The sequence below is a fragment of the Lissotriton helveticus genome, chromosome 9 (assembly GCF_964261635.1).
Source record: "Lissotriton helveticus chromosome 9, aLisHel1.1, whole genome shotgun sequence".
NCBI lineage: Eukaryota > Metazoa > Chordata > Amphibia > Caudata > Salamandridae > Lissotriton > Lissotriton helveticus.
Genome location: NC_136070.1, coordinates 509,905,588 through 509,925,841, shown reverse-complemented (window position 1 = coordinate 509,925,841; position 20,254 = coordinate 509,905,588). Strand labels below are relative to the sequence as shown.

Here is a 20,254-nt window from a genome sequence, read left to right as displayed (position 1 = left end):
CTTGTGCAACTTAAAATCTTACACCGCACATACCTCACCAGGAGCACACTACATAAAATGGGCAGGGCATAGTATCCGTACTGCCTCAGGGGATGTGGAGATGAAGGCTCCTTCTTTCACACGATCTGGGATTGTCCCATGATAGCAAACTACTGGCGGAAAGTACTGCGTACGATATCGCAGACTGTAACTGTTTCACTGGTGCCAGAACCGCGTAGGTGCCTCTTGAATATGTGAGAACTCAATGACCTATCGAGACATGGGCAGGCATGGGTAACATTAGGCCTAATGGTTGCAAAGCGAAATATAGCACAGAAATGGGGGGCTGTGGAACAGCCATCATTGGCGGCCTGGTGTAAGGATATGGACCTCACTATGTCGGCTGAGAGAACTGTATATATAAACCGGAGATGCCCCCGGAAATGGACTAAGATATGGGCAGCTTGGAACACGTATAGGGGGGAAATCTGCGACCCAATGCCAGAATCTGATGAAGATAGCTCTGATGAGGAACTTGAAGAAGGATAGGGGAATTGGGGCCGAAAGGCCACTCTCGAAGCGAGAAATGACCAGCTGGTGGGTGGTGGAATTCAAAGAGGTGTTATGTCTTGAAATATTCCTGATTACTGTAACTATGAATGTATACATGCTGATTGTCTTGCCGATGCTTTACATGAAAATAATAAAAACTGATTTAAAAAAAAAATTGCACAAACACCTCCTTCTTTTGCCAAAATTATATCAAGAGCAAGACAATTTTGCATCACCATAGCCCTCATAGCAACCATTTCAGCATTTACCATTAAAAATCCACCTGTGGTGTCAGTTGACAAACGATCTACTATAGTTGACAATTTCCAAATTCTGTTTGCGTTAAAGGATATACCCACTTCTGGTATCAGTGCTCCAAATACATCACCTATTATTTCTATCACACTTTGTCTTTTTCTACAACATAAAGGTTTGCCTATCTCATGCATTCCATTAGTACCTCTATCTACATGGAAAATTTTGGGAAAGACCAGGCCTAGGTAACAGGACCCATACCAGTGATCAGGCAACCTATAGTAGGCTTTGTTCCCACACAAGAAATAAATCCCAAGAAAGACTGGGTCATTACCACCTTTAAATCCCCTACCCCAATGTGAAGGTATCTTCACATTGACTCGTTCCAACAAAATAATAATCATACACAGTGTTAGCTCTTCGAATGCATAATTTCCCTAATAATGGTGTATCTATGTTTATGGCCAAATTCACATGATCAAACTAGGGGAGAAGGAGGAATGAGAGACTAGGTCGCCATCCAGATAAAGTGTACAACCAAGAATCCAAAATATTGGGTTCCAAGACCTAGCTCATGTCGCGGTAACTGACCAAATTGATCAGTGATACCTGCCAAGAAAGAAAAATTTCTTTCTAGTGTCCCCTCACTCACCCGGGTTGCTCCACGGTGACATGCTTCATCATTGGGGCCCTCCCAGTTCTCTACGAAAAGGGGCGTGCTGCGACGAATTACGCAGGAGCACTTTAAAGTGAGAGACTATGTGTAGTGCACAGTGGTGGAGTGGGTGTGGGTATATTAAAAATACCGTGTTTAGTGGGCCTCAATAAATTTATTTTGCTCCTAGACAGGTATATTAAAAATGGGGTGAGTGTCACTGCTAACCAACCTATAATGGAGACTGGTTCAGAGAGAAGGTCACCATGTTTCATGCTACCCCTAGCATTTCTTCAGGACCATGTAGAGACCAGTTCTGCATTTGCCACTCCAAAGTCCTTAGTAAGACAGTGATATAATAAAATGTAAAGAAAAATACTTAATGTATAAAGCATGCGTTCATAATAGAATAGACACGATTTTTTGATTTCAAATGCTGCGGAAAGAAAGCACAACATTAGTAGCATTTTCAAACCTCCCTTACGAGGAGGGTTACATAGTATCCTCTCATGACGCACGCATCATGGGCTATGGTGGGTGGTTGCACCATATTGGTGCGTGCAGGCTCTCATGCTAAGCATTAGTTTCTTAAATAAGTGGTTGTGAATTCACACAAAAAACAAGACAGGACTTGATATGACTAGGACGATAGACACAGAGAAAACATAATAAATGCATAGACAGAATTAAGTACATATGAGGTAGTCGTTATATTTACTTGTAGCTGTGCTCAAGGGCACCTCATGGTCACTCTAAAGAGGTTCGTTTTCACCTTATGGTATCAATGCTGGTTTTTCGTTACGGGGAAATGAAAGAAGAAAAAAGGAAGAGAAATTTGTAAGTATCTCCTCCAAGATCATTCTTTCAGTGCGCATTGCCGTTGGCAATATGGGACCGTCAAAGAAAGAAATATCACTTACTTCCGTGATTGGGAAAACGTATCAGTAATACCTAGATTCAGCTCCGCCGGGACCGCATCTCACTCGGTGGCCGCGTCTATTTTGTTATGTTTGTTTTAGACTTCCGGTGGTAATCATGTGGCAGCTAGACCCTCAGCGGTCAGCCGCCATCTTGGAAGGATGTCTTTCCTTCGTACAATAAACGGTATTGAAAAGGGGGGCGTGTCTTTCTGTAAACATTCGTTTAACACACACGCTGCCATCTATATTATGTTTGTCATTTAAAAACATTGTTCTCATAATGTGGAAAAGTACAAGGAAAAGATCATAGTTATTCGGAGCTAGCATTTGACTGATGCTGGGTAGGCGGTTGGTTGTCAACGGTAACGCCCGTTTTTCGAATGGCAAAAAAACATGGATTTATTTGTACTTTATTCGTAACCAATGGCAAGTAGACTAATAATAATGAGACCATCAGTCATAGGAGATTTTGGGGGTAGTTTCATTGGGGAAATGCCAACATGGCAAATACCTCCTCATGACGGTTAGTGAAGGGAGATAAAGGAGTGCTGTCAGTGGAGGCGCTAAAAAAGAAAATGTCCAATAAAGACAAATTCTGAATCATTCATTGCAGGCGTTAAGGTCAAATATGTCACTGATGGTAGTAGTAGTATCTATTTATGACATGGATGTCACGATTTGGCCTTACAGTGGCCATGCAGTGATTACTGCGGATGGTACCTGCAAGAGAAAAGGGTGGTTATAATGGTTTTAATTTATAAAGGCACCCCATGGGATGTCGTCATTAAGTCCTCATGTGTCTGTACGTAATTTGAACACCCATCTTTGCTCCCGTTCATGGAGTATTCTTTCTTGATTTTCTCTCGTCTTGACAGTTTCCAAAACGACCCATGTCAAGTCGTTAGGTGTATGGTTCAGCTCTATGAAATGACTAGTCATGCGCGTGGTGGCTCGTTTGCACCGAATGTTGCTCCTGTGCTCAACGATTCAAGTGCTGACTTTGCGGGTGGTCATTCCAATGTAGTGCAGGTTACACACACATGTTATCATGTACACCACTCCGCTTGTGTTACAGTTAGACATTTGTTTTAGGTGCCATGTGGTGTTATTGTTGAAGGTGATCATCTTTGTTGTAGCTGTAAGATGACATACGCTACAGTTGTTACACAGGTAGTGCCCCATTGGTAGCGGTTGGAGTCTGTTGGTGACAGTTGTTGGTTTTGGACGAGTATGGACCAGATGGTCCTTCAGGTTCATCCCTCTGCGGTGGCTAAACATTGGCATGGGTATACTTACATTTCCACTGTTGACAATGGGCCAATGTTTTTTTATAATTTTTGTAACTTGATCTGAGACCTTGTTGAAAGTTGTGATACAGATTGGCCTTGTGTTCTCAGCCATATTTCTTGTTTTTGGTTCTAGAAGAGCATCCCTGTGGTTGTTATCGGCCCACTTTTTTGCACTTTTTATCAGTTTAGTCGGGTAATGTCTCTCTTTGAGTTTTAAGCTTAGGTCTTCCGCTTGTTTGAGATAGTCTTTCTTCTCAGAACAATTCCTTCTCAGCCTTAAGAACTGACCGAAAGGCAGATTCTGTTTGAGATGTCTTGGATGAAAACTTTCGTAAGTTAATAGACAGTTTCTAGCTGTAGGCTTAAAGTGTGTCGTTGTTACCAACTTTCCATTGTCTGCCCAGATGTTCAAGTCTAAAAAAACAAGGTGGGATCTGCTCATGTTGTTGGTGAACTTCAGGAATCTGTTCTGTTGATTCAACCATTCAAAAAACAAAGTGGCCTCAACCTCATCTCCTTCCCATATGACAAGAACGTCATCAATATAACGCTTCCATAAGGTGATATGGTGTCTAAAGGGATTGTCATCATTTAGGATTTTTGTTTTCTCCAGGTGGTGTACGTATAAACCAGCTATGCTCGGCGCAAAAGTGCTCCCATGCTGGTTCCGTGTTGCTGACGACACAGTGTCTCTTCGAACCGAAAGAAGTTTTCGGTGAGAGCAAGGCGGCAACATTCTAAGACAACATGTCTAGGAATTTTGAAATCCCATTGTGAGTCAAAGAGGACTTCCTCCAGTATTTCCAGAGTGTCTTGATGTGGGAGACTTGTATAAAGACTCTCTACATCCAGACTAATGAGGATGCTGGATGTAGGATCAAAGTTTTGGTCTTTAGTATCTCGTAGGTAGGTGTCTGTCTTCTGTACCAGGGGTCTCAGAAAAGCGTCAGCGTATTTTGAAAGAGGTTCAAGTATCGAACCTATTCCGGACACTATGGGTCTGCCTGGTGGTTTTTCCAAACGTTTATGTATCTTTGGGATGGCATAGAAATAGGGGATGACCGGTTTATTGTTAACTATGAATTCTGTTTCTTTTTTACTCATCCAGTCATTGGCCAATGACTCCTCGACGAGATATGCAATCGATATTCTTAATCGTTCTGTGGGATCTTCTTGAATGATGATATAATTCCTAGTATCTGCTAGGAGTCATAGGCATTCTTGCCTGTAGTCAGATGTGTCCTGTAGAACTATCGCCCCTCCCTTATCTGCTGGCTTTATCGTTAGGGAGCTGTTATTGGAGAGTTCCTGTATTGCTTTAAGTTCTAGATTACTAGTATTCTAGAACACCTTCACTGTACGAGGGTCAAGATCTTTCACTTCCTTCATGATTGCTTTCTCGAAAGCCAGAATTTCAACTGGTAAGTTGGCCGATGGTGGGACAAAAGTTGACTTTTTTCTTAAGCCGGTATCAGATTCAGTTCGTTCGTTATTACTCTTATCCTGTAAGAAAACTTGTAGCTTCAATTTTCTCAGGAATTCTTTTAATTCACAGCAGAGTTTGAATTTGTCTGTGTAAGGGGTGGGTACAAAACCTAGTCCTTTGTTAAGTATTTGTGTTTGGATAGACGTTAATTCTGTACTGGATAGATTTACTACCAGATCTACAGCCCGCTCGTTGTCGCCTCCGGTGGACCCTTGCTGCGTGTGTGACGTGCTTCTGTTACCAGCGGTTGGGCCCATTGTAGCTGCTGTCCTGTTTTGTTTTTTGCCTGCTGATTGGGTTTGCCCCCACCTAAAAAAGGATGGTTAGAGTTGCCTTGATTTCTGCCCCAGTTTTGGAAGGCCTATTGTGGATACATAGGTGGACCATATTAGAAGGGTGCTTGAGGTGGACGGCCAAAGGGAGGTCCGTATGGTTGTGGGCCTTGATATGGTGGCCATATGGGGAATTGATTCCCACGGAAAACTCTTGGGTTACCCCTCCCTCTTCTGGGTCTTCTATTCGTTGGTTGGTTGTAAGCAAAGGAGGGGCCTGAACTATCTGAGCCTGAATCGGAACCGTCAGTATCCGTATTGTATCCTGGGTTTCTATTGCTTAATCTATAGTCATTTCTTATGTAGGGGTAGACTTTATCATGTGAAAATCCTTTTTGATCCTTAGAGAGCTTTATGTACTTGGTATCTTTTAGACTTATCTCAAATTCAGTCATACTTTTATTTAGTTCGTCTTATCTTTTCTTTAGTTCACTGGGGGTCTGGAATGATTTTAGGCGTACCTCTAAGTTATGTATTTCTTCCAAAAAAGTTTCTGACAGACGGGCTGCTGTTTTGACAATGAGCACTAACCAGTCCCTGGTGCAATGCCACGAAATGAGCGACCAGTCTTTTTTAAACTGTTTATCCTGCTGGAAGATGAAGGGCTCATTTCTAACAATCAGTCCTCTCGGGGCTGCACTTGTTTTTAGATACTCAGCCATCATGACTCCGTGAATCAATGTTTTGATTTGTGTTCTTTTTAATTCTGTTAGTTCATCCCAAATTTGGGTAGCGTCACTGTTTTCTCTATTGGGGGCCCCCGTATGTGGTAAGATAGAGGCAATAATCCTGTCTACTTCATCCTCAGAAAATGACAGACCTGTAATCTCTGCCATTGTTGGTATACTTTTCAGGGAATCCTTGTATTATTATGTGTAGCAAAGTGTCAAGGGTTTAGTCTTTCAAAGAAGGTAAAGATACCTTGCAAAACTTTATACAAAACCTCCCGCAGCTAAAGAACTGCTATGAACAAGTATCAAACTAGGGGAGAAGGAGGAATGAGAGACTAGGTCGCCCTCCAGATAAAGTGTACAACCAAGAATCCAAAATATTGGGTTCCAAGACCTAGCTCATGTCGCGGTAACTGACCAAATTGATCAGTGATACCTGCCAAGAAAGAAAAATGTCTTTCTAGTGTCCCCTCACTCACCAGGGTTGCCCCACGGTGACATGCTTCATCATTGGGGCCCTCCCAGTTCTCTACGAAAAGGGGCGTGCTGCGACTCACGAATTACGCAGGAGCACTTTAAAGTGAGAGACTATGTGTAGTGCACAGTGGTGGAGTGGGTGTGGGTATATTAAAAATACTGTGTTTAGTGGGTCTCAATAAATTTATTTTGCTCCTAGACAGGTATATTAAAAATGGAGTGAGTGTCACTGCTAACCAACCTATAATGGGGACTGGTTCAGTGAGAAGGTCAACAAAAAATCGTATGTATTCTATTATGAACGCATGCTTTATACATTAAGCATTTTTTCTTTACATTTTATTATATCACTGTCTTTCTAAGGACTTTGGAGTGGCAAATGCAGAGCTGGTCTCTGCATGGTCCTGAAGAAATGCTAGGGGTAGCATGAAACATGTTGACCTTCTCACTGAACCAGTCCCCATTATAGCTTGGTTAGCAGTGACACTCACCCCATTTTTAATATACCTGTCTAGGAGCAAAATAAATGTATAGAGGCCCACTAAACACAGTATTTTTAATATACCCACACCCACTCCACCACTGTGCACTACACATAGTCTCTCACTTTAAAGTGCTCCTGCGTAATTCGTGAGTCGCAGCATGCCCCTTTTCGTAGAGAACTGGGAGGGCCCCAATGATGAAGCATGTCACCGTGGGGCAACCCTGGTGAGTGAGGGGACACTAGAAATAAATTTTTCTTTCTTGGCAGGTATCACTGATCAATTTGGTCAGTTACCGCGACATGAGCTAGGTCTTGGAACCCAATATTTTGGATTCTTGGTTGTACAAATTCACATTATGCCCTTGAATATTTTCATCATCAAATGTCCACATATTTGATTTAGTTTGTTTCATTTTTCCCTCCTTTTATACTGATGTCTTCTCTCTTCAACCATATTTAGAAAAGCTTTTTCTTCATTTCTCATTTTACAAGTCAAATTATGTTTAAATGCATAATCATGAGTCAATTCTTTTGCAGGCTTAATTTTGTTTAGTTCAGCTACAATTTTCAGTTTCGCATAAAGATCATCAGAATTTGAATAACAATACTCCAATTTACCTGTTCTATAAAATAAACTTGTTAATACACTACATGTAACTCCATATGTAAGTGGAAGATGGTGGTAGTCACCCCCTCCGAAACTGATGCTGGCAATTTTACACATACCTAGCAGTCACTAGCATCCAGAGTTTTAACATACTCAGATAATAATTTTGAAAATGTATTTCTCGAAAAATCGCTTATCGAGTTATCTTGATGAACTTCTGGCTTATACACATGTAATTTCTCACCCTTTAATTCATTCTTTCTTTCATTCATACTTTCATTTGCTTTCAATTTTTCAAAATCTGTTCTAAAAGGAATAATAATGGTCAACCATATCAACGTTAATAATCTTGTACATATTAACCACATCCTACACCATTTTCTAAAGATGGCACAATTTAATCTAGTTACATCATTAGTTGGCAATTTTATTTTTCACACTGCGATTTTCACAATCTTTTTCACCTAAATAGTGTTAAGTCCTTACTTTACACTAATAGTGTTTTTCCTTTTTCTTTCAAGATTTCATATCTTGCTTTCTTTGTAATTTTCTCTTTTCCAGTTTCAGTTCAAATATCTCTTTGCTTTCTCTCAGTCACAGTTTTACTCACTTAATTTTTCTTTACCTTGACAACTCAGGTTCTCTTGGCTGCTGTGTACTTCATTTATAGGAGGCAAGATCATGTAAGTCCATTCAGGTGACTTAGATTTCTGATTTGGTCCCCTCACTCTTTTTGGCCTTTGAACAACCTCTATTTTCTTTCCCAACAACTCCTTTTGACTGGTCATTTCATTTACTTGATCTTCTGGTTCTTTCGGCTTATTAACCAGTTTGAATTTCAATCCATCAGTTCCTTCAGGCCAATTATCTCCTTTATAAGTTCTTTTTGTTTTTGGTTCAATAGTGTTTCGTTCCACTCTCCAAGCTCGTTTTCTTGAACTCCTCCTCAATTGAGTTTCATCTTCACTGTCATCAGTTTCAGTTTCAGTTTCAGAATTTTCTACAGTTTCCTTTATGATGAACTTTATAACGTCTTGTTCTTTCTCAGAAACAGTTTTTTCTTTGGTCAGTACTTTCACTCTGTTAGGAACATCTCCATAACTGGTACTTGGAAACTCATCCTCATCGTGAGTTATTTCCTCTTTCCCAACATCAGGATTTTGGTTCCTGCTTCCAGAGCTTTCAGACTGTCCTTCAGTATTTTCTTGATGACCAGTTTTATCTTCACATTGCTCAGTGTCCTTACTGGTATCAGTTCTTACCAAATCTCGACTTTCAGGTCGATCTTCAAAATTTGGTATTTCAACAGTTTCACCTTCTCCTTCAGACGCAGAACTGGTATCTGATATCTCCAGATGTCGACGAACAGGTCGAGCTTCAGTATCTGGATCCGTTTCTGGTTCACCTTCAGAATCTGAATCAGTTGTGCTTTCACCTTCCTCCTGTGGATTTTCAGGCTCAGGCACATGGATGGTATGGCTGGCGTGCACCCATCTCTTTACATTTAACTGCGGTTGTGCTGACCAAAATAACCTGTCTCGGTCTTTGCCAGCGAGGCACTAATCAGTTTCTTCTTCGGTGTACTTTTATCCGAACCAAGTCTCCAGGGACTAGATCATGAGCTCGATGTTTTTCTTTCGAGTTTGACTCGATGGAACACAGAAGTTACCACGTCAGACAGGTTTTTGCAGTAATCCAGTATGATGTCATCATTAATAGTTAACAGTTTATCAACTGGCACAAATGCTTGTCTCATCACTCTTCCCATCAAAATCTCATGTGGACTTAATCCTGTCTTTTGGTCAGGTATGCTCCTTAAGGTCATCAAAACAAGTGGCAAAGCGTCTGGCCATTTTAGTCCAGTAGCCAAACACATTTTTGCAATTCAATTTTTTATTGTTCCATTCACTTGTTCAACTACCCCAGAAGCTTCTGGTCTGTAAGCACAATGTAATTTCTGACAAATGCCCAGTGCTTCACAAATCATTTGCAATAGCTAATTTTGAAAATGTGTTCCACGATCTGTTTCAATAGTTACTGGGAAACCGTAGCGTGGTACAATTTCACGCAACAGCAGTTTTGCAGCAGTCACTCCATCGTTTTTCCTGGTGGGAAAAACTTCTACCCACCGAGAAAACAGGCAAATGATCACAAGTACATATCAAAGTCTGTTACAGGGTGGTAACTCAATAAAATCCAACTGCATTCGGGTGAATGGACCTCCCTCCCGTCCTATGGTTCCCAAACTCACAACTGTTTTTCTCCTTCGATTAAATTGTTGACATACCAGAAATCTCTGACATAAGCTTTTAGCTACCATCCTAAACTTAGGGTTATACAATGTCTGTCTAAACATTGTGATCATTGCTTCTCTTCCAATATGAGCTTGACCATGCTACATTCGGGCCATATTGGAAATCATGTTATCCGGCATTACTGGTCTTTCATCTTTGTAAACCCAAATTTCATCTTCTTCCCTCTGTCTACATCCTGCCTTTAGCCAGATGTTTTTCTCTTCCTCATTAGCTTCTTCCTGCAGCTGTCTCACTTCCTGCCAAGTCGCAACTACTGTGGTTAGCATTAAAGGACTTGAAACATGTTCTTCTTTTCTGTCCCGATTTATAGATGCCAGATTTTTAGCACAGTATTTTACAATGGAATCAACATACCGGTTGCCTCTGGTGACGTAGTCATCTCCTTTCTTGTGGGCTGCACATTTCACAACAGCAATCTTATCAGGCAACTGAATTGCATCAATCAACATTCTCACAAATTCAGCATTTCTAATGGGGGATCCTGCAGAAGTTAAATAACCTCTTTGGGACCACAATTGACCATAATCATGGACAACCCCAAATCCATATTGACTGTCAGTCACTATGGTAACTCTTATCTCTTTTCCTAGTTCACATGCTCGAACGAAAGCAATCAATTCTGCTATTTGGGCAGAACGAATTCCTTTCAGACAAGATGCTTCCAGGACATCTGCCACCGTACATACAGCATATGCAGCACTCAGAGCACCTTCATCTGTTCTCAAGCATGAACCATCAACAAACATTACATAATCAGATTCAGATAATGGTTCATCTCTGATTTCAGGTCTGGGTTTAGTACAATACTCAAGAACATCCAGACAATTGTGATCAACCTCATTTCTTACTTCAACCTCCATGACATCAGGTAACAATGTAGATGGGTTTACATTCACACATTGTGAGATTGTCACATTATCTGCACCTAGAATCATTTTCTCATATTTTGTCATCCTGTTATTAGTGAGAAACTGGGTTTTTGTCCTAGTGAGGAGAATCTCCACTGAATTAGGTACATATACCCTTACAGGAAATCCCATCACTATTCCTTTGCTTTGTTCCACACTTACACTTGTAGCTGCTACCGCTTTTAGGCATCCTGGCAAGGATTTTGCAATGGATCCAAGACAGCTGAGAAATATGCAATTGGTTTTCTCAGTTTTCCATGCCTTTGAATTAGGACTGACAATGCACATCCTTCTCGTTCACTGCAGTACAGCTCAAACTCTTTTTCATAGACAGGCATTCCTAGAGCTGGTGCTTCACATAAGCTGGTTTTTAGCTGTTCGAATACTTCCATTTCAGCCTTATTCAGTACTATAAGGTCTTTTACATCTGCTCTTGTTAATCTTTGTAAGGGTTTGGCTATCAGTAAAAACCCACTAATCCATTGCCGACAGTAACCTACCATTCCTAGGAACATTATCACTTGTCTTTGCGTTTTTGGGGGCTGCATTCCGTGTATCATTTTAATTCTTTTTTCATGGTGACTTGCCTAATTCCTTTAGCAATTTCATGACCCAAGTATTGTACTTCTTTCTGACAAAAATGCAATTTCGAAGGAGATACTTTATGTCCTTCTTCTGCTAAATGGTTCAGTAATGCAACAGTGTCTGACACACATGCCTCTTTTGTCTTTGATACCCCCAATAGGGGAACATCCTTTACGACGCGGATGTTACCCCGCAGTACCGTTACAACGCGTATTTTAGAATGCAAGTTATAACCACGACTTGCGCTGGAGGGCGCTAAAGGACAAGGAATAGTAGATTTACTATTCCAACACCTTCCCTACTGTACGTAGGCTGGTGTTGGAATAGTAATTAAACTATTCCTAAGTCCGCACCCCTACAGCGCAAGTCGTGGTAACGACTTGCATTGTAAAATACGCGTTGTAATGGTACGCGTGGTAATACCACGCGTCGTAACAACTTACATCCCCACCAATCGGTCATCAATATATTGAATCAACACAGAATCTCCAGGCATGTTCAAACTCTCTAGTGATTGCTTTAGCATTCGATTAAAGATGGATGGACTCTCAGTATACCCCTGAGGAATTCGACACCATGCCAAAATATGGTCTCCGAACCGGAACGCAAATATTGGCTCGCTTTCAGGATGTAATGGAACAGAAAAGAACGCATTACATAAATCAATCACGGTATACCATTCTGCATCATGTGGGATTCGAGATAGGATTACTGCTGTATTTGGTACAATTGGACAACATAGGACAACAATCTTATTAATTTTTCTCAAATCCTGCACTATCCTAAACGTTCCATTCAGCTTTTTCAATCCCATTATTGGCGAATTACAAGGACTGCTTTCTATCTCTCTCAGAATGCCTTGTTGAATCATTTTTTTATCACTGGGGTTATTCCTTCAACAATTTCAGCTGTCATTTTATATTGAGGAATATTTGGGTAACTCAATCCTTCTTTTACAGAAACTTTTACAGGATCTACATCTTTCATTAGTCCAATATCTTTCCCTGTAAAATCCCACACTTGTTCTTTGACCACCTCTTTCAATTCAACTGGTATCCTTTCTCAATCAAACACAGGAAACATTTCATTCTTTTCTGATTCTATCAGAGACATACTCATTTTGTACAGACTGTCTTCATCTGGGGTTTGAAGTTCAATGCCATCTGGTGAACAGTATATGGCACAGTTCATTTTACATAGAATGTCTCTGCCTAGCAGGTTAACAGGACTACTGTCACACAACACAAATCAGTGCATGTCTTTGAAATTTCCAATTTCTACTTCAACTGGCTTCGTTAGGGATGTTTGTATTTGCCTATTAGCTACACCTACAACTTGGATATGTTCTCCAGAGAGAGGAAGGCTTTGAACTTCTACTTATCTGACAGTAGAACGGGTAGCACCTGTGTCCACTAGGAAAGTCATATCTACATCATTCACCTTTCCATTCACAAAAGGCCCAGATTGATCTACCTCAAGAGCAGTGCCAAGTACGCACTCTTCTCCCTCTCTTAGGCACCGTCAGAAACTGTCATCTGACTCACTCCCATCTTCGTTTAACCAATACTGCGGACTCACATTCACTCTAGGTGATCTGATTACCTACTCGCCTCCGCAGAATCCTGTCTCTGCACTGTACCTCTGTAGATTTACACTGTGTGGAAGTGGTGGTTGTGGCACCTGACTTTGTTGAGTAACTACCTGCTGCGGTGGCGATGGCTGTTGAATTACCTCATTCTGCACCTGCGGATTCAATGACGTATTTTCGGAATTAACTTTTGGTGGGTACTTACACTCTTTCTTCCAATGCGCTATCTGCCGCAATTATGACAAGGATACTGTTTCTTAAGTTCATCCAGATTCCCTACTAATTTAGATTTAGTAAAATTTCCCTTCATTTTCCCTTGACTCCCTTCTGTGATTTTATTTTCCAATTGTGCCACTTGATGTTCAGCTACCTTCCCTTGTGCCCACATGGCTTTCTCTTTAAGCTTTCTTTGTTTAACCTCAATCTCGTCACTACAGTATTTTGCGTGTCTCAAAACCTCATCCACTGAACATGACTGCCATCCCATCAAATTATGCTTAATCATGTCACCTATTTCTGGTCTTAATCCAAACACAAAGCCATACACAAAATGGTTCATATCTTTTTATTCAGCTCCTCATATCCACTGTACTGTTTAAATACTAACAACAGTCTCTCATAAAATGCATGCACTGATTCCCTTGGTTCTTGTAATGTCCTGTCAATCTTTACCCAATCTGTCTCTTTCGGTGGAATTTTATTTTTCAGAAACACTATTACTTATTCATATTTTCGCATCACTTCCGGTCCAGGAGCACCTGTCACTTTGTCTCGTGGATATTCATTTTTCAGCCAATCCACTGTTATTTTGCACTCAGACCATAAGTCTGCTGGTACTACTATGTCAAACAATACATCTAGATCCTCCCATAGTACTTTTGAAACTTTTACAAATCGATCCACCTGCCGATACCATTCTAGTGGCTTTTCTCTCAATCTGGGGAAATCATTAGTAAATGATAATAGTCCTGTCTAGTCCAAGGAACATGCACATACCCTCCTCCCGGTATTTCTCTCATAGGGAATTAATGTGCTACTGGTTCCTTTTCTCTCACTGGGAAGGCTAATGTGGATTTATCACTGCCTTCTTCCTTTTTCTTTGCCCATTTTGCTTTCCACTTATCCACATCTCCCCATCTTCTCAGTAGTACAATTAGCTCTTTTATTTGGGTTAATCTTCCTGCGGTACTCATGTTATCAATGACCTTTTCTGTAAAATCTACTCTGTAAGGCTTCTGTAATGTTTTATTCTTTACAAAATCTACATATAATTCACAAGCCAATCCTTCTAATCGGTCATGCATAGACTTTGCTTTCCAAGGAATGCTTTTACACATAAACATTAATTCATCGTCTTGGTATGTTTTTAGCCTATCTGTTCCAATTGTTCCAATTATTAATTCTTCCATGTCAATTTTCAGTCTAGCCACATCTAGTACTTTAGGTTAATGATCATTTACCTTTAAAGTTTTATTCTAATCCCTTAACTCCTGTTCTGTTGGTCCTACTGGGGTCTGTGATAAATCTATTTTCTCTATACTCTTCTCAGGTGTCACGGAATTAGATTCCGCACCAGTTGGAAACCTGAATGATAGACTTTGATTGAAAGTCAAGTCAGGCAGTGTTATATGACTTGTACGCCTAACCTCAGACAAATCTGGATAAACCTTTTCTCTCACTTTTTGCAAACTTTGATTCAAAGCAATTGTCAAAGACGGTTCTTTTATTTTCTGATTCTCGAACACTGGAATCACAGGACCTATTGTTACCAGGACAGTTAAAGCTTCTATATTTTTAGTAAGTTCTTGTATTTTTTTGGTTAATTCATTTGTAGAACGTATATATTCAGAAGTACTCGGTTGTTCTTCAATTTGTCTCTCTACTCTAGCCACACTTCTTCTGGTTTCATCATTTTGTTTAGGGGTACCGGTAAGTCTAGTTTATATCAATGGGGTATTTGAATCATATCTCATTTCTACTCTTTCTGGAAGATCTCTAAAATTTGAAAATCGTTTTGGAGTTTCAACAAACCTATCCTCCATTGGTGGAGCATTTGGGGTTGTACTTGTAGAACTCGGTTGATAAGGAGCGGTCTCCTATTTAATATCTCCTCCAGCACTGTATCTTCTGATTCACAATCCTCATAACCTTTCCTTCCTGTCTCCACATTGCTTCTTTTCTCCATGCATTTTCGTCCTACCATCTCATCAACCATTCTAACCGGATACATCCCATCACACATATCAGCATTTCTCCACCTTCGCATTCTACTTTCATGAGTTTCTTTCCAAAATCCACGAAATCTACCTCTTGGTCCTCTGTAATCCTCCAACCTTTCTCGCTCTAATTCATGCATCTCATCTTCCCACTCAACTAGTGCTTCAAATTGAGTCGGTCTAGGTCTCGGTTCAAGCTTCATCCTTTTTTCACTCAATTTTCGTAGTACTGTAAGACTAAAGGATCCTACTTCTGGAAACGCTAGCCCACCATCATTCTTGGTATATCTAGCCCTGTTTTCTAACCATATGCATGCATGATAGCCATATTTTGTCATCATATACGATGCAGGCGTTTTAAGTGGAGGGAGTCATTTTCCCCCTCTTGTCACTATTGCCTTATCTTTCTTGAATACATTTTTCAATTTTTGAAACCATGAAGATTTCTCTTTCTCCTCTCCATAATAAAATTCAATTTTTCTGATGATTTCTGGACTTTCAAAACAATTGCACACCCTTCTGTAAACTGCTTTGTTACACCAACCTGTCACAGCGCGGTTCACACTAACGCACCAATTAGAACAAGATACGTTTCATTAGTGCTCAACCAATAATTTTGCTGTTTGACTGATGCACCAATCAGCTCTAACTCTGTCTTGGTCACATGGACCAATCCCAGCACGATACCTTTGACGTCAGCACTGCTCCGGCTTCTGTAGCTTCAACTGACCCCTCCTTTACAAAATATATCGGAAAATTGTATTTACACTTTTATACAACTAAAATCCATTAGTAACCACATAAAACAACTCCATTCGTCTGTTTCACTAAAAGAAAAGTGATAGTTTCCTCAATCGCACAAGTATTCTGTATTTCCAGTAGACCGTGCTTACCTCTTCTCTACCGCAGAACTTTTAGACTCACCGATAAAGTAGCACATCCCTCTACTTTACCCTTCGCTCAAGCTTAGGTTAAGCTCTATTACTCTCCCAGCACTAAGTTTTAAATCAGAATACACAATGATCCCTGTACTTAATGCCAAGATTTTATAGACTGCCCTCGCTATACATTTTTCCTTTCACACGTAAAAGTCCCTAAACTTGTAACATACGGTGATGTCCCTACTTTGAAACAGACTATGTGATGTGCGGCTTCACTTGCCACACTTCCTCTGCCTGCAGACAGAGTAACCAGCTTTCCACACTTTCCGGAAGCCTTTTTCCAGACTACATATAACGTAATACAAACTCAACAGGTGTTAGTCATAAATTCTGTACATCAAAATTCTGTATACATTGCTCTATATATCACATCCTAGTTAACCTATAGCAACCAATGCTCTGCTACCAAGTATTTAACTGATGCGGCGCTACTCTGGAAATTTCTTAAAACCCATCACCTTTTCCCTGGAGAACCTGATCATACATTTACTCATCAGTGGGGCCCATAACACTGCACTCATACACACATTCACCCTACTTCAAGGATTAGTGAAGATCAGAAGGAGAGCTGCTGGATCATAGCAGAGTGTCTAACTTAAACGCTAAATATTTATATTATGTACATCTGATGTTTAAACTCTTTTGCCATGGTTTTATTTACGAGAAAAATTATCCAGACAAACCACCATCATTTTGTCAATGGAGCTGCTAGTAAAAATTAACTAAAGGATAAACAAGACTAGTTTAATTCTCCATTTATTTATTTTTTATTCTAAAAAGAAAATCTTCTAGCATGACCTTTCTTAATTCATTTATTTTATTCATTTAATCAGAAATAGCCGAAGAAAGAAAAAGAATAAATGTAAACATTTATATTTATTCGCTCAATAGTTTAGAAAAATAAGCGAGTTATATTACCACAATCCTAGGACACAGACATCAGCATAGGACAGAATAGTTCCCAAAGACCATCTCTCTATTCTCTCTAGTTGTTCATTTCATTTAAGGACTACGCACCCATTCGAGCAAAAGTTAAAGTTCAGAAAATTTCAAAGTCCTTACGCCTTAGGAAAGATTCAGCAATCCGGCAGCATGTCGGATGCAAAGATGAAAATCGAAAAGGAAGCTTTTTTCTTAATTCCAAACGCCCTCTTTTATACTCTTTTTCCCCACCTAATCTATCTAAGAAAGAAAAGTTTTAGGGTCTTGAACAGTTCTGATTGGACAAAACGTGGGGTGGATGAGCATAACCTCATCTTCTTATTGTTCAAAATTTGTGGTGTCATCAAATATGAGAGTCTTCTTTGCCTTTGCCATCGTCCTTTCACTTGTGTCCTTAAAATGATATTTCAACAAATTTTCCCATGTTCACGATGCGGATGTTCATTTTTGTTGGCTTTCAGTCAAGCCTTCAGGGCACAATGCCCTTGATCCATTCTGCACAGGCAGCTCACGCTTGTCTTGAGCATAGTCGCGCATGCATACAGCACTACAATCTCGGAGTCACAGAAACTTCAATTTTTAATTAGGCCGCAATACTAAGGTAATTCTGTTAGTTATTACCTAGCAAATAAAGCAACATATATGCGTGGTTTAATCACCATTCTCCATCTTTTATGCCACAAATAAACAGACAAAAGCATATTCATGCCGCTTTTGATTAGGCTATAGCAATTGTGTTAATTATAAATGTAGCGACATCACTTAATTAGTCGATTAGGGTATGCAACATAAGCAAATTAGTTTCCCACGTGTACTTGTGTTTGTGCATTCTTATTCTATGTTGGTTACTTTTCAAAACCTCACGATTAATTCATGTTACCGTTATGAGGAAGTAACCTCACAAGGGGTATACAAAATATTGTTTTCCCCACCTCGCTCCATCAAGCGCTAACCCTAGGCAGAACAACACAAAAAACCCTGTTCGGTAATAGGCAACACCATCAGTTTCGAGTCGCCCAGCATTTGTTCAAAATATTCATTGATAATGCTGTTCATTGTAAGTCCCAGATTCTTGATATGGCTTTTTGGGATTCGCCACTGTTTTACAACGCAATTGCGCCTCATTGTATTTTTCCCATGACAATCCTCTGTTCATTGACTATGATATGACCACAAGCTTGCAGGCGGGGAGGAAGGAGGTCTAGCATTACATTTTAAACTTTCATCCTTGATCTTCACTTGTATCAATTTGTTTCAATGATAGTACACTCTTATCTCATTTGTCAAATTTTCAAGGAGTGTGGTAAACCCGTGAATGTGCAAGAGGGAATTGAACACAATAACACATCTCATCAGATGTTTCCTGTTACTTACTGTAACCCACCCCATCTCTTCATTGCTTTTATTTCAGATCAGACATGGGAGGTGAGAGCTAACGACAGGATCTACCATGCTTTAAAAAAGAAAAAGAGTTTTCTCTGTTTCAGTCGGCTGAAGTATGCAGTAAGTATGTCCTTTTGCATTATGTATTCACCTTAGTAGAAATTTGACAACATCTGGTTCTGGCACATCTATCACTAAGTTACATCTGCGTGCCCTCTGTCATACCACAAGGTCAATGTGTTATCAACTTGCCTGCTCCACCACAGCATCTGTGCCATTTATAGTATCATCGACCCACTCCTTACCTTTCATTCTCTGCATGTCACCTCTATTTGAGTACATCTTATTATAAGTGATGTACATGTTTGCCTTAATCTGTAATTTCGTTTTTCTGCGAATTGCCATCACCTCATCTCACAAATCACAACCTGTCCTTCAATAAAAGCCATACCCTACAACCTACAATCTTCTCTTGCTCATTTACTAATACCATATACATGAACTCACACACCCCACTAAAGGCCACACTAAACTCCTACTAATTTAGTTCATCAGAAAGACACTGCAGTAAATGTATGGAATGGTTTCCTTGAGAGTACAAGACTAATGCCAATAACCAACAACGACCACTGAATTATCGTCTAACCTTGGGTTCTGGAGCAGCCTGGACGTAAAGCACTTCAACACCTCATCAGGAGAAGTAAGCGCTATGTAATTCAGTTACAATTACAATTTAGGAATCCTATCCACTAGCACACCAAATTGTTCTACATTCTGTTTACATATTCACAGCTAACACATTTACAGGAAGACATACAAGCATATACATATGCCTTCAATGTCACAATGTCACATAAAATAATTTTTGAAGTGCTTCTGTCCCTAATATTTATATTCACTTTGGCACCAAATTAGAGTTTGGCAGAGAGGGTACTCTGTTGCAACAGTAAAGGAATGCCCTCCTTCCCATGGGCGAATTCTCCTCATGGCGGGGAGGAGAGGGGCATTGATTTTTTAAAATTTCCCTAAACAAATTCTCACTTTGTGTTTTTATTTAGGAACATTAAAAAAGCTTTGTTAGTTTACCTTGTGGCTGCATCATGTTGACGTCCGTCAAACGTATAATGCACTGACAGGAATGGCTGTGACAGTGGTTCCTGCCAATGCTAGAGATGCCCACTGGGCTGGCAGTCAAATCGGAATTTGGTAGACAGGGACTCCGTCAGGGAGATGGAGTACTTTACTTTGTCACCCTGACCAAGAAAACACCCGTCCACCAACATATAAATCAGGCCCTTTGTCTGCTACTGCTTTAGTAGTGATAAATGACATTCAGTCGAATTTGTGAGTAAAGGACCCTATCACAGGAAACACAACACTTAATAGATTTGTACACATTTATTCCTAACACGTAAATATAAATATAATCTATTCAAATATGCATTTGTAGATCGGCAAAAAGATAATAAAAGGGAAGATGGTCCCATGCACAACTGTATCCGTTCTTGGCTGGGAGGCCCACGTGGAATAGAATTGTAAGCACAGCATTCAGAATGGATGGCTGCACATTTCTTTGCTTGCGTGAACGCTCATATAGAATCTCACCAAATGCAAAACAATGCGCGTTTAAAGATCTGAAAAACTAGCAATCACCCCTTTGAGAACCTTC

At 40.1% G+C, this 20,254-nt stretch overlaps 1 protein-coding gene across 4 annotated transcripts in view; it reads left to right on the top strand.

The window, feature by feature from the left end:
• Positions 1-20,254, top strand: part of LOC144781481 (phospholipid-transporting ATPase IC-like) — a 1,874,327-nt gene that overhangs the window by 396,806 nt on the left and 1,457,267 nt on the right. For all 4 annotated transcript variants that reach the window (XM_078660356.1, XM_078660353.1, XM_078660355.1 and 1 more), the window contains one exon: positions 18,614-18,705. In XM_078660356.1, coding sequence (XP_078516482.1) covers positions 18,614-18,705 — 92 coding nt within the window. The remainder of the gene's footprint in view (positions 1-18,613; positions 18,706-20,254) is intronic.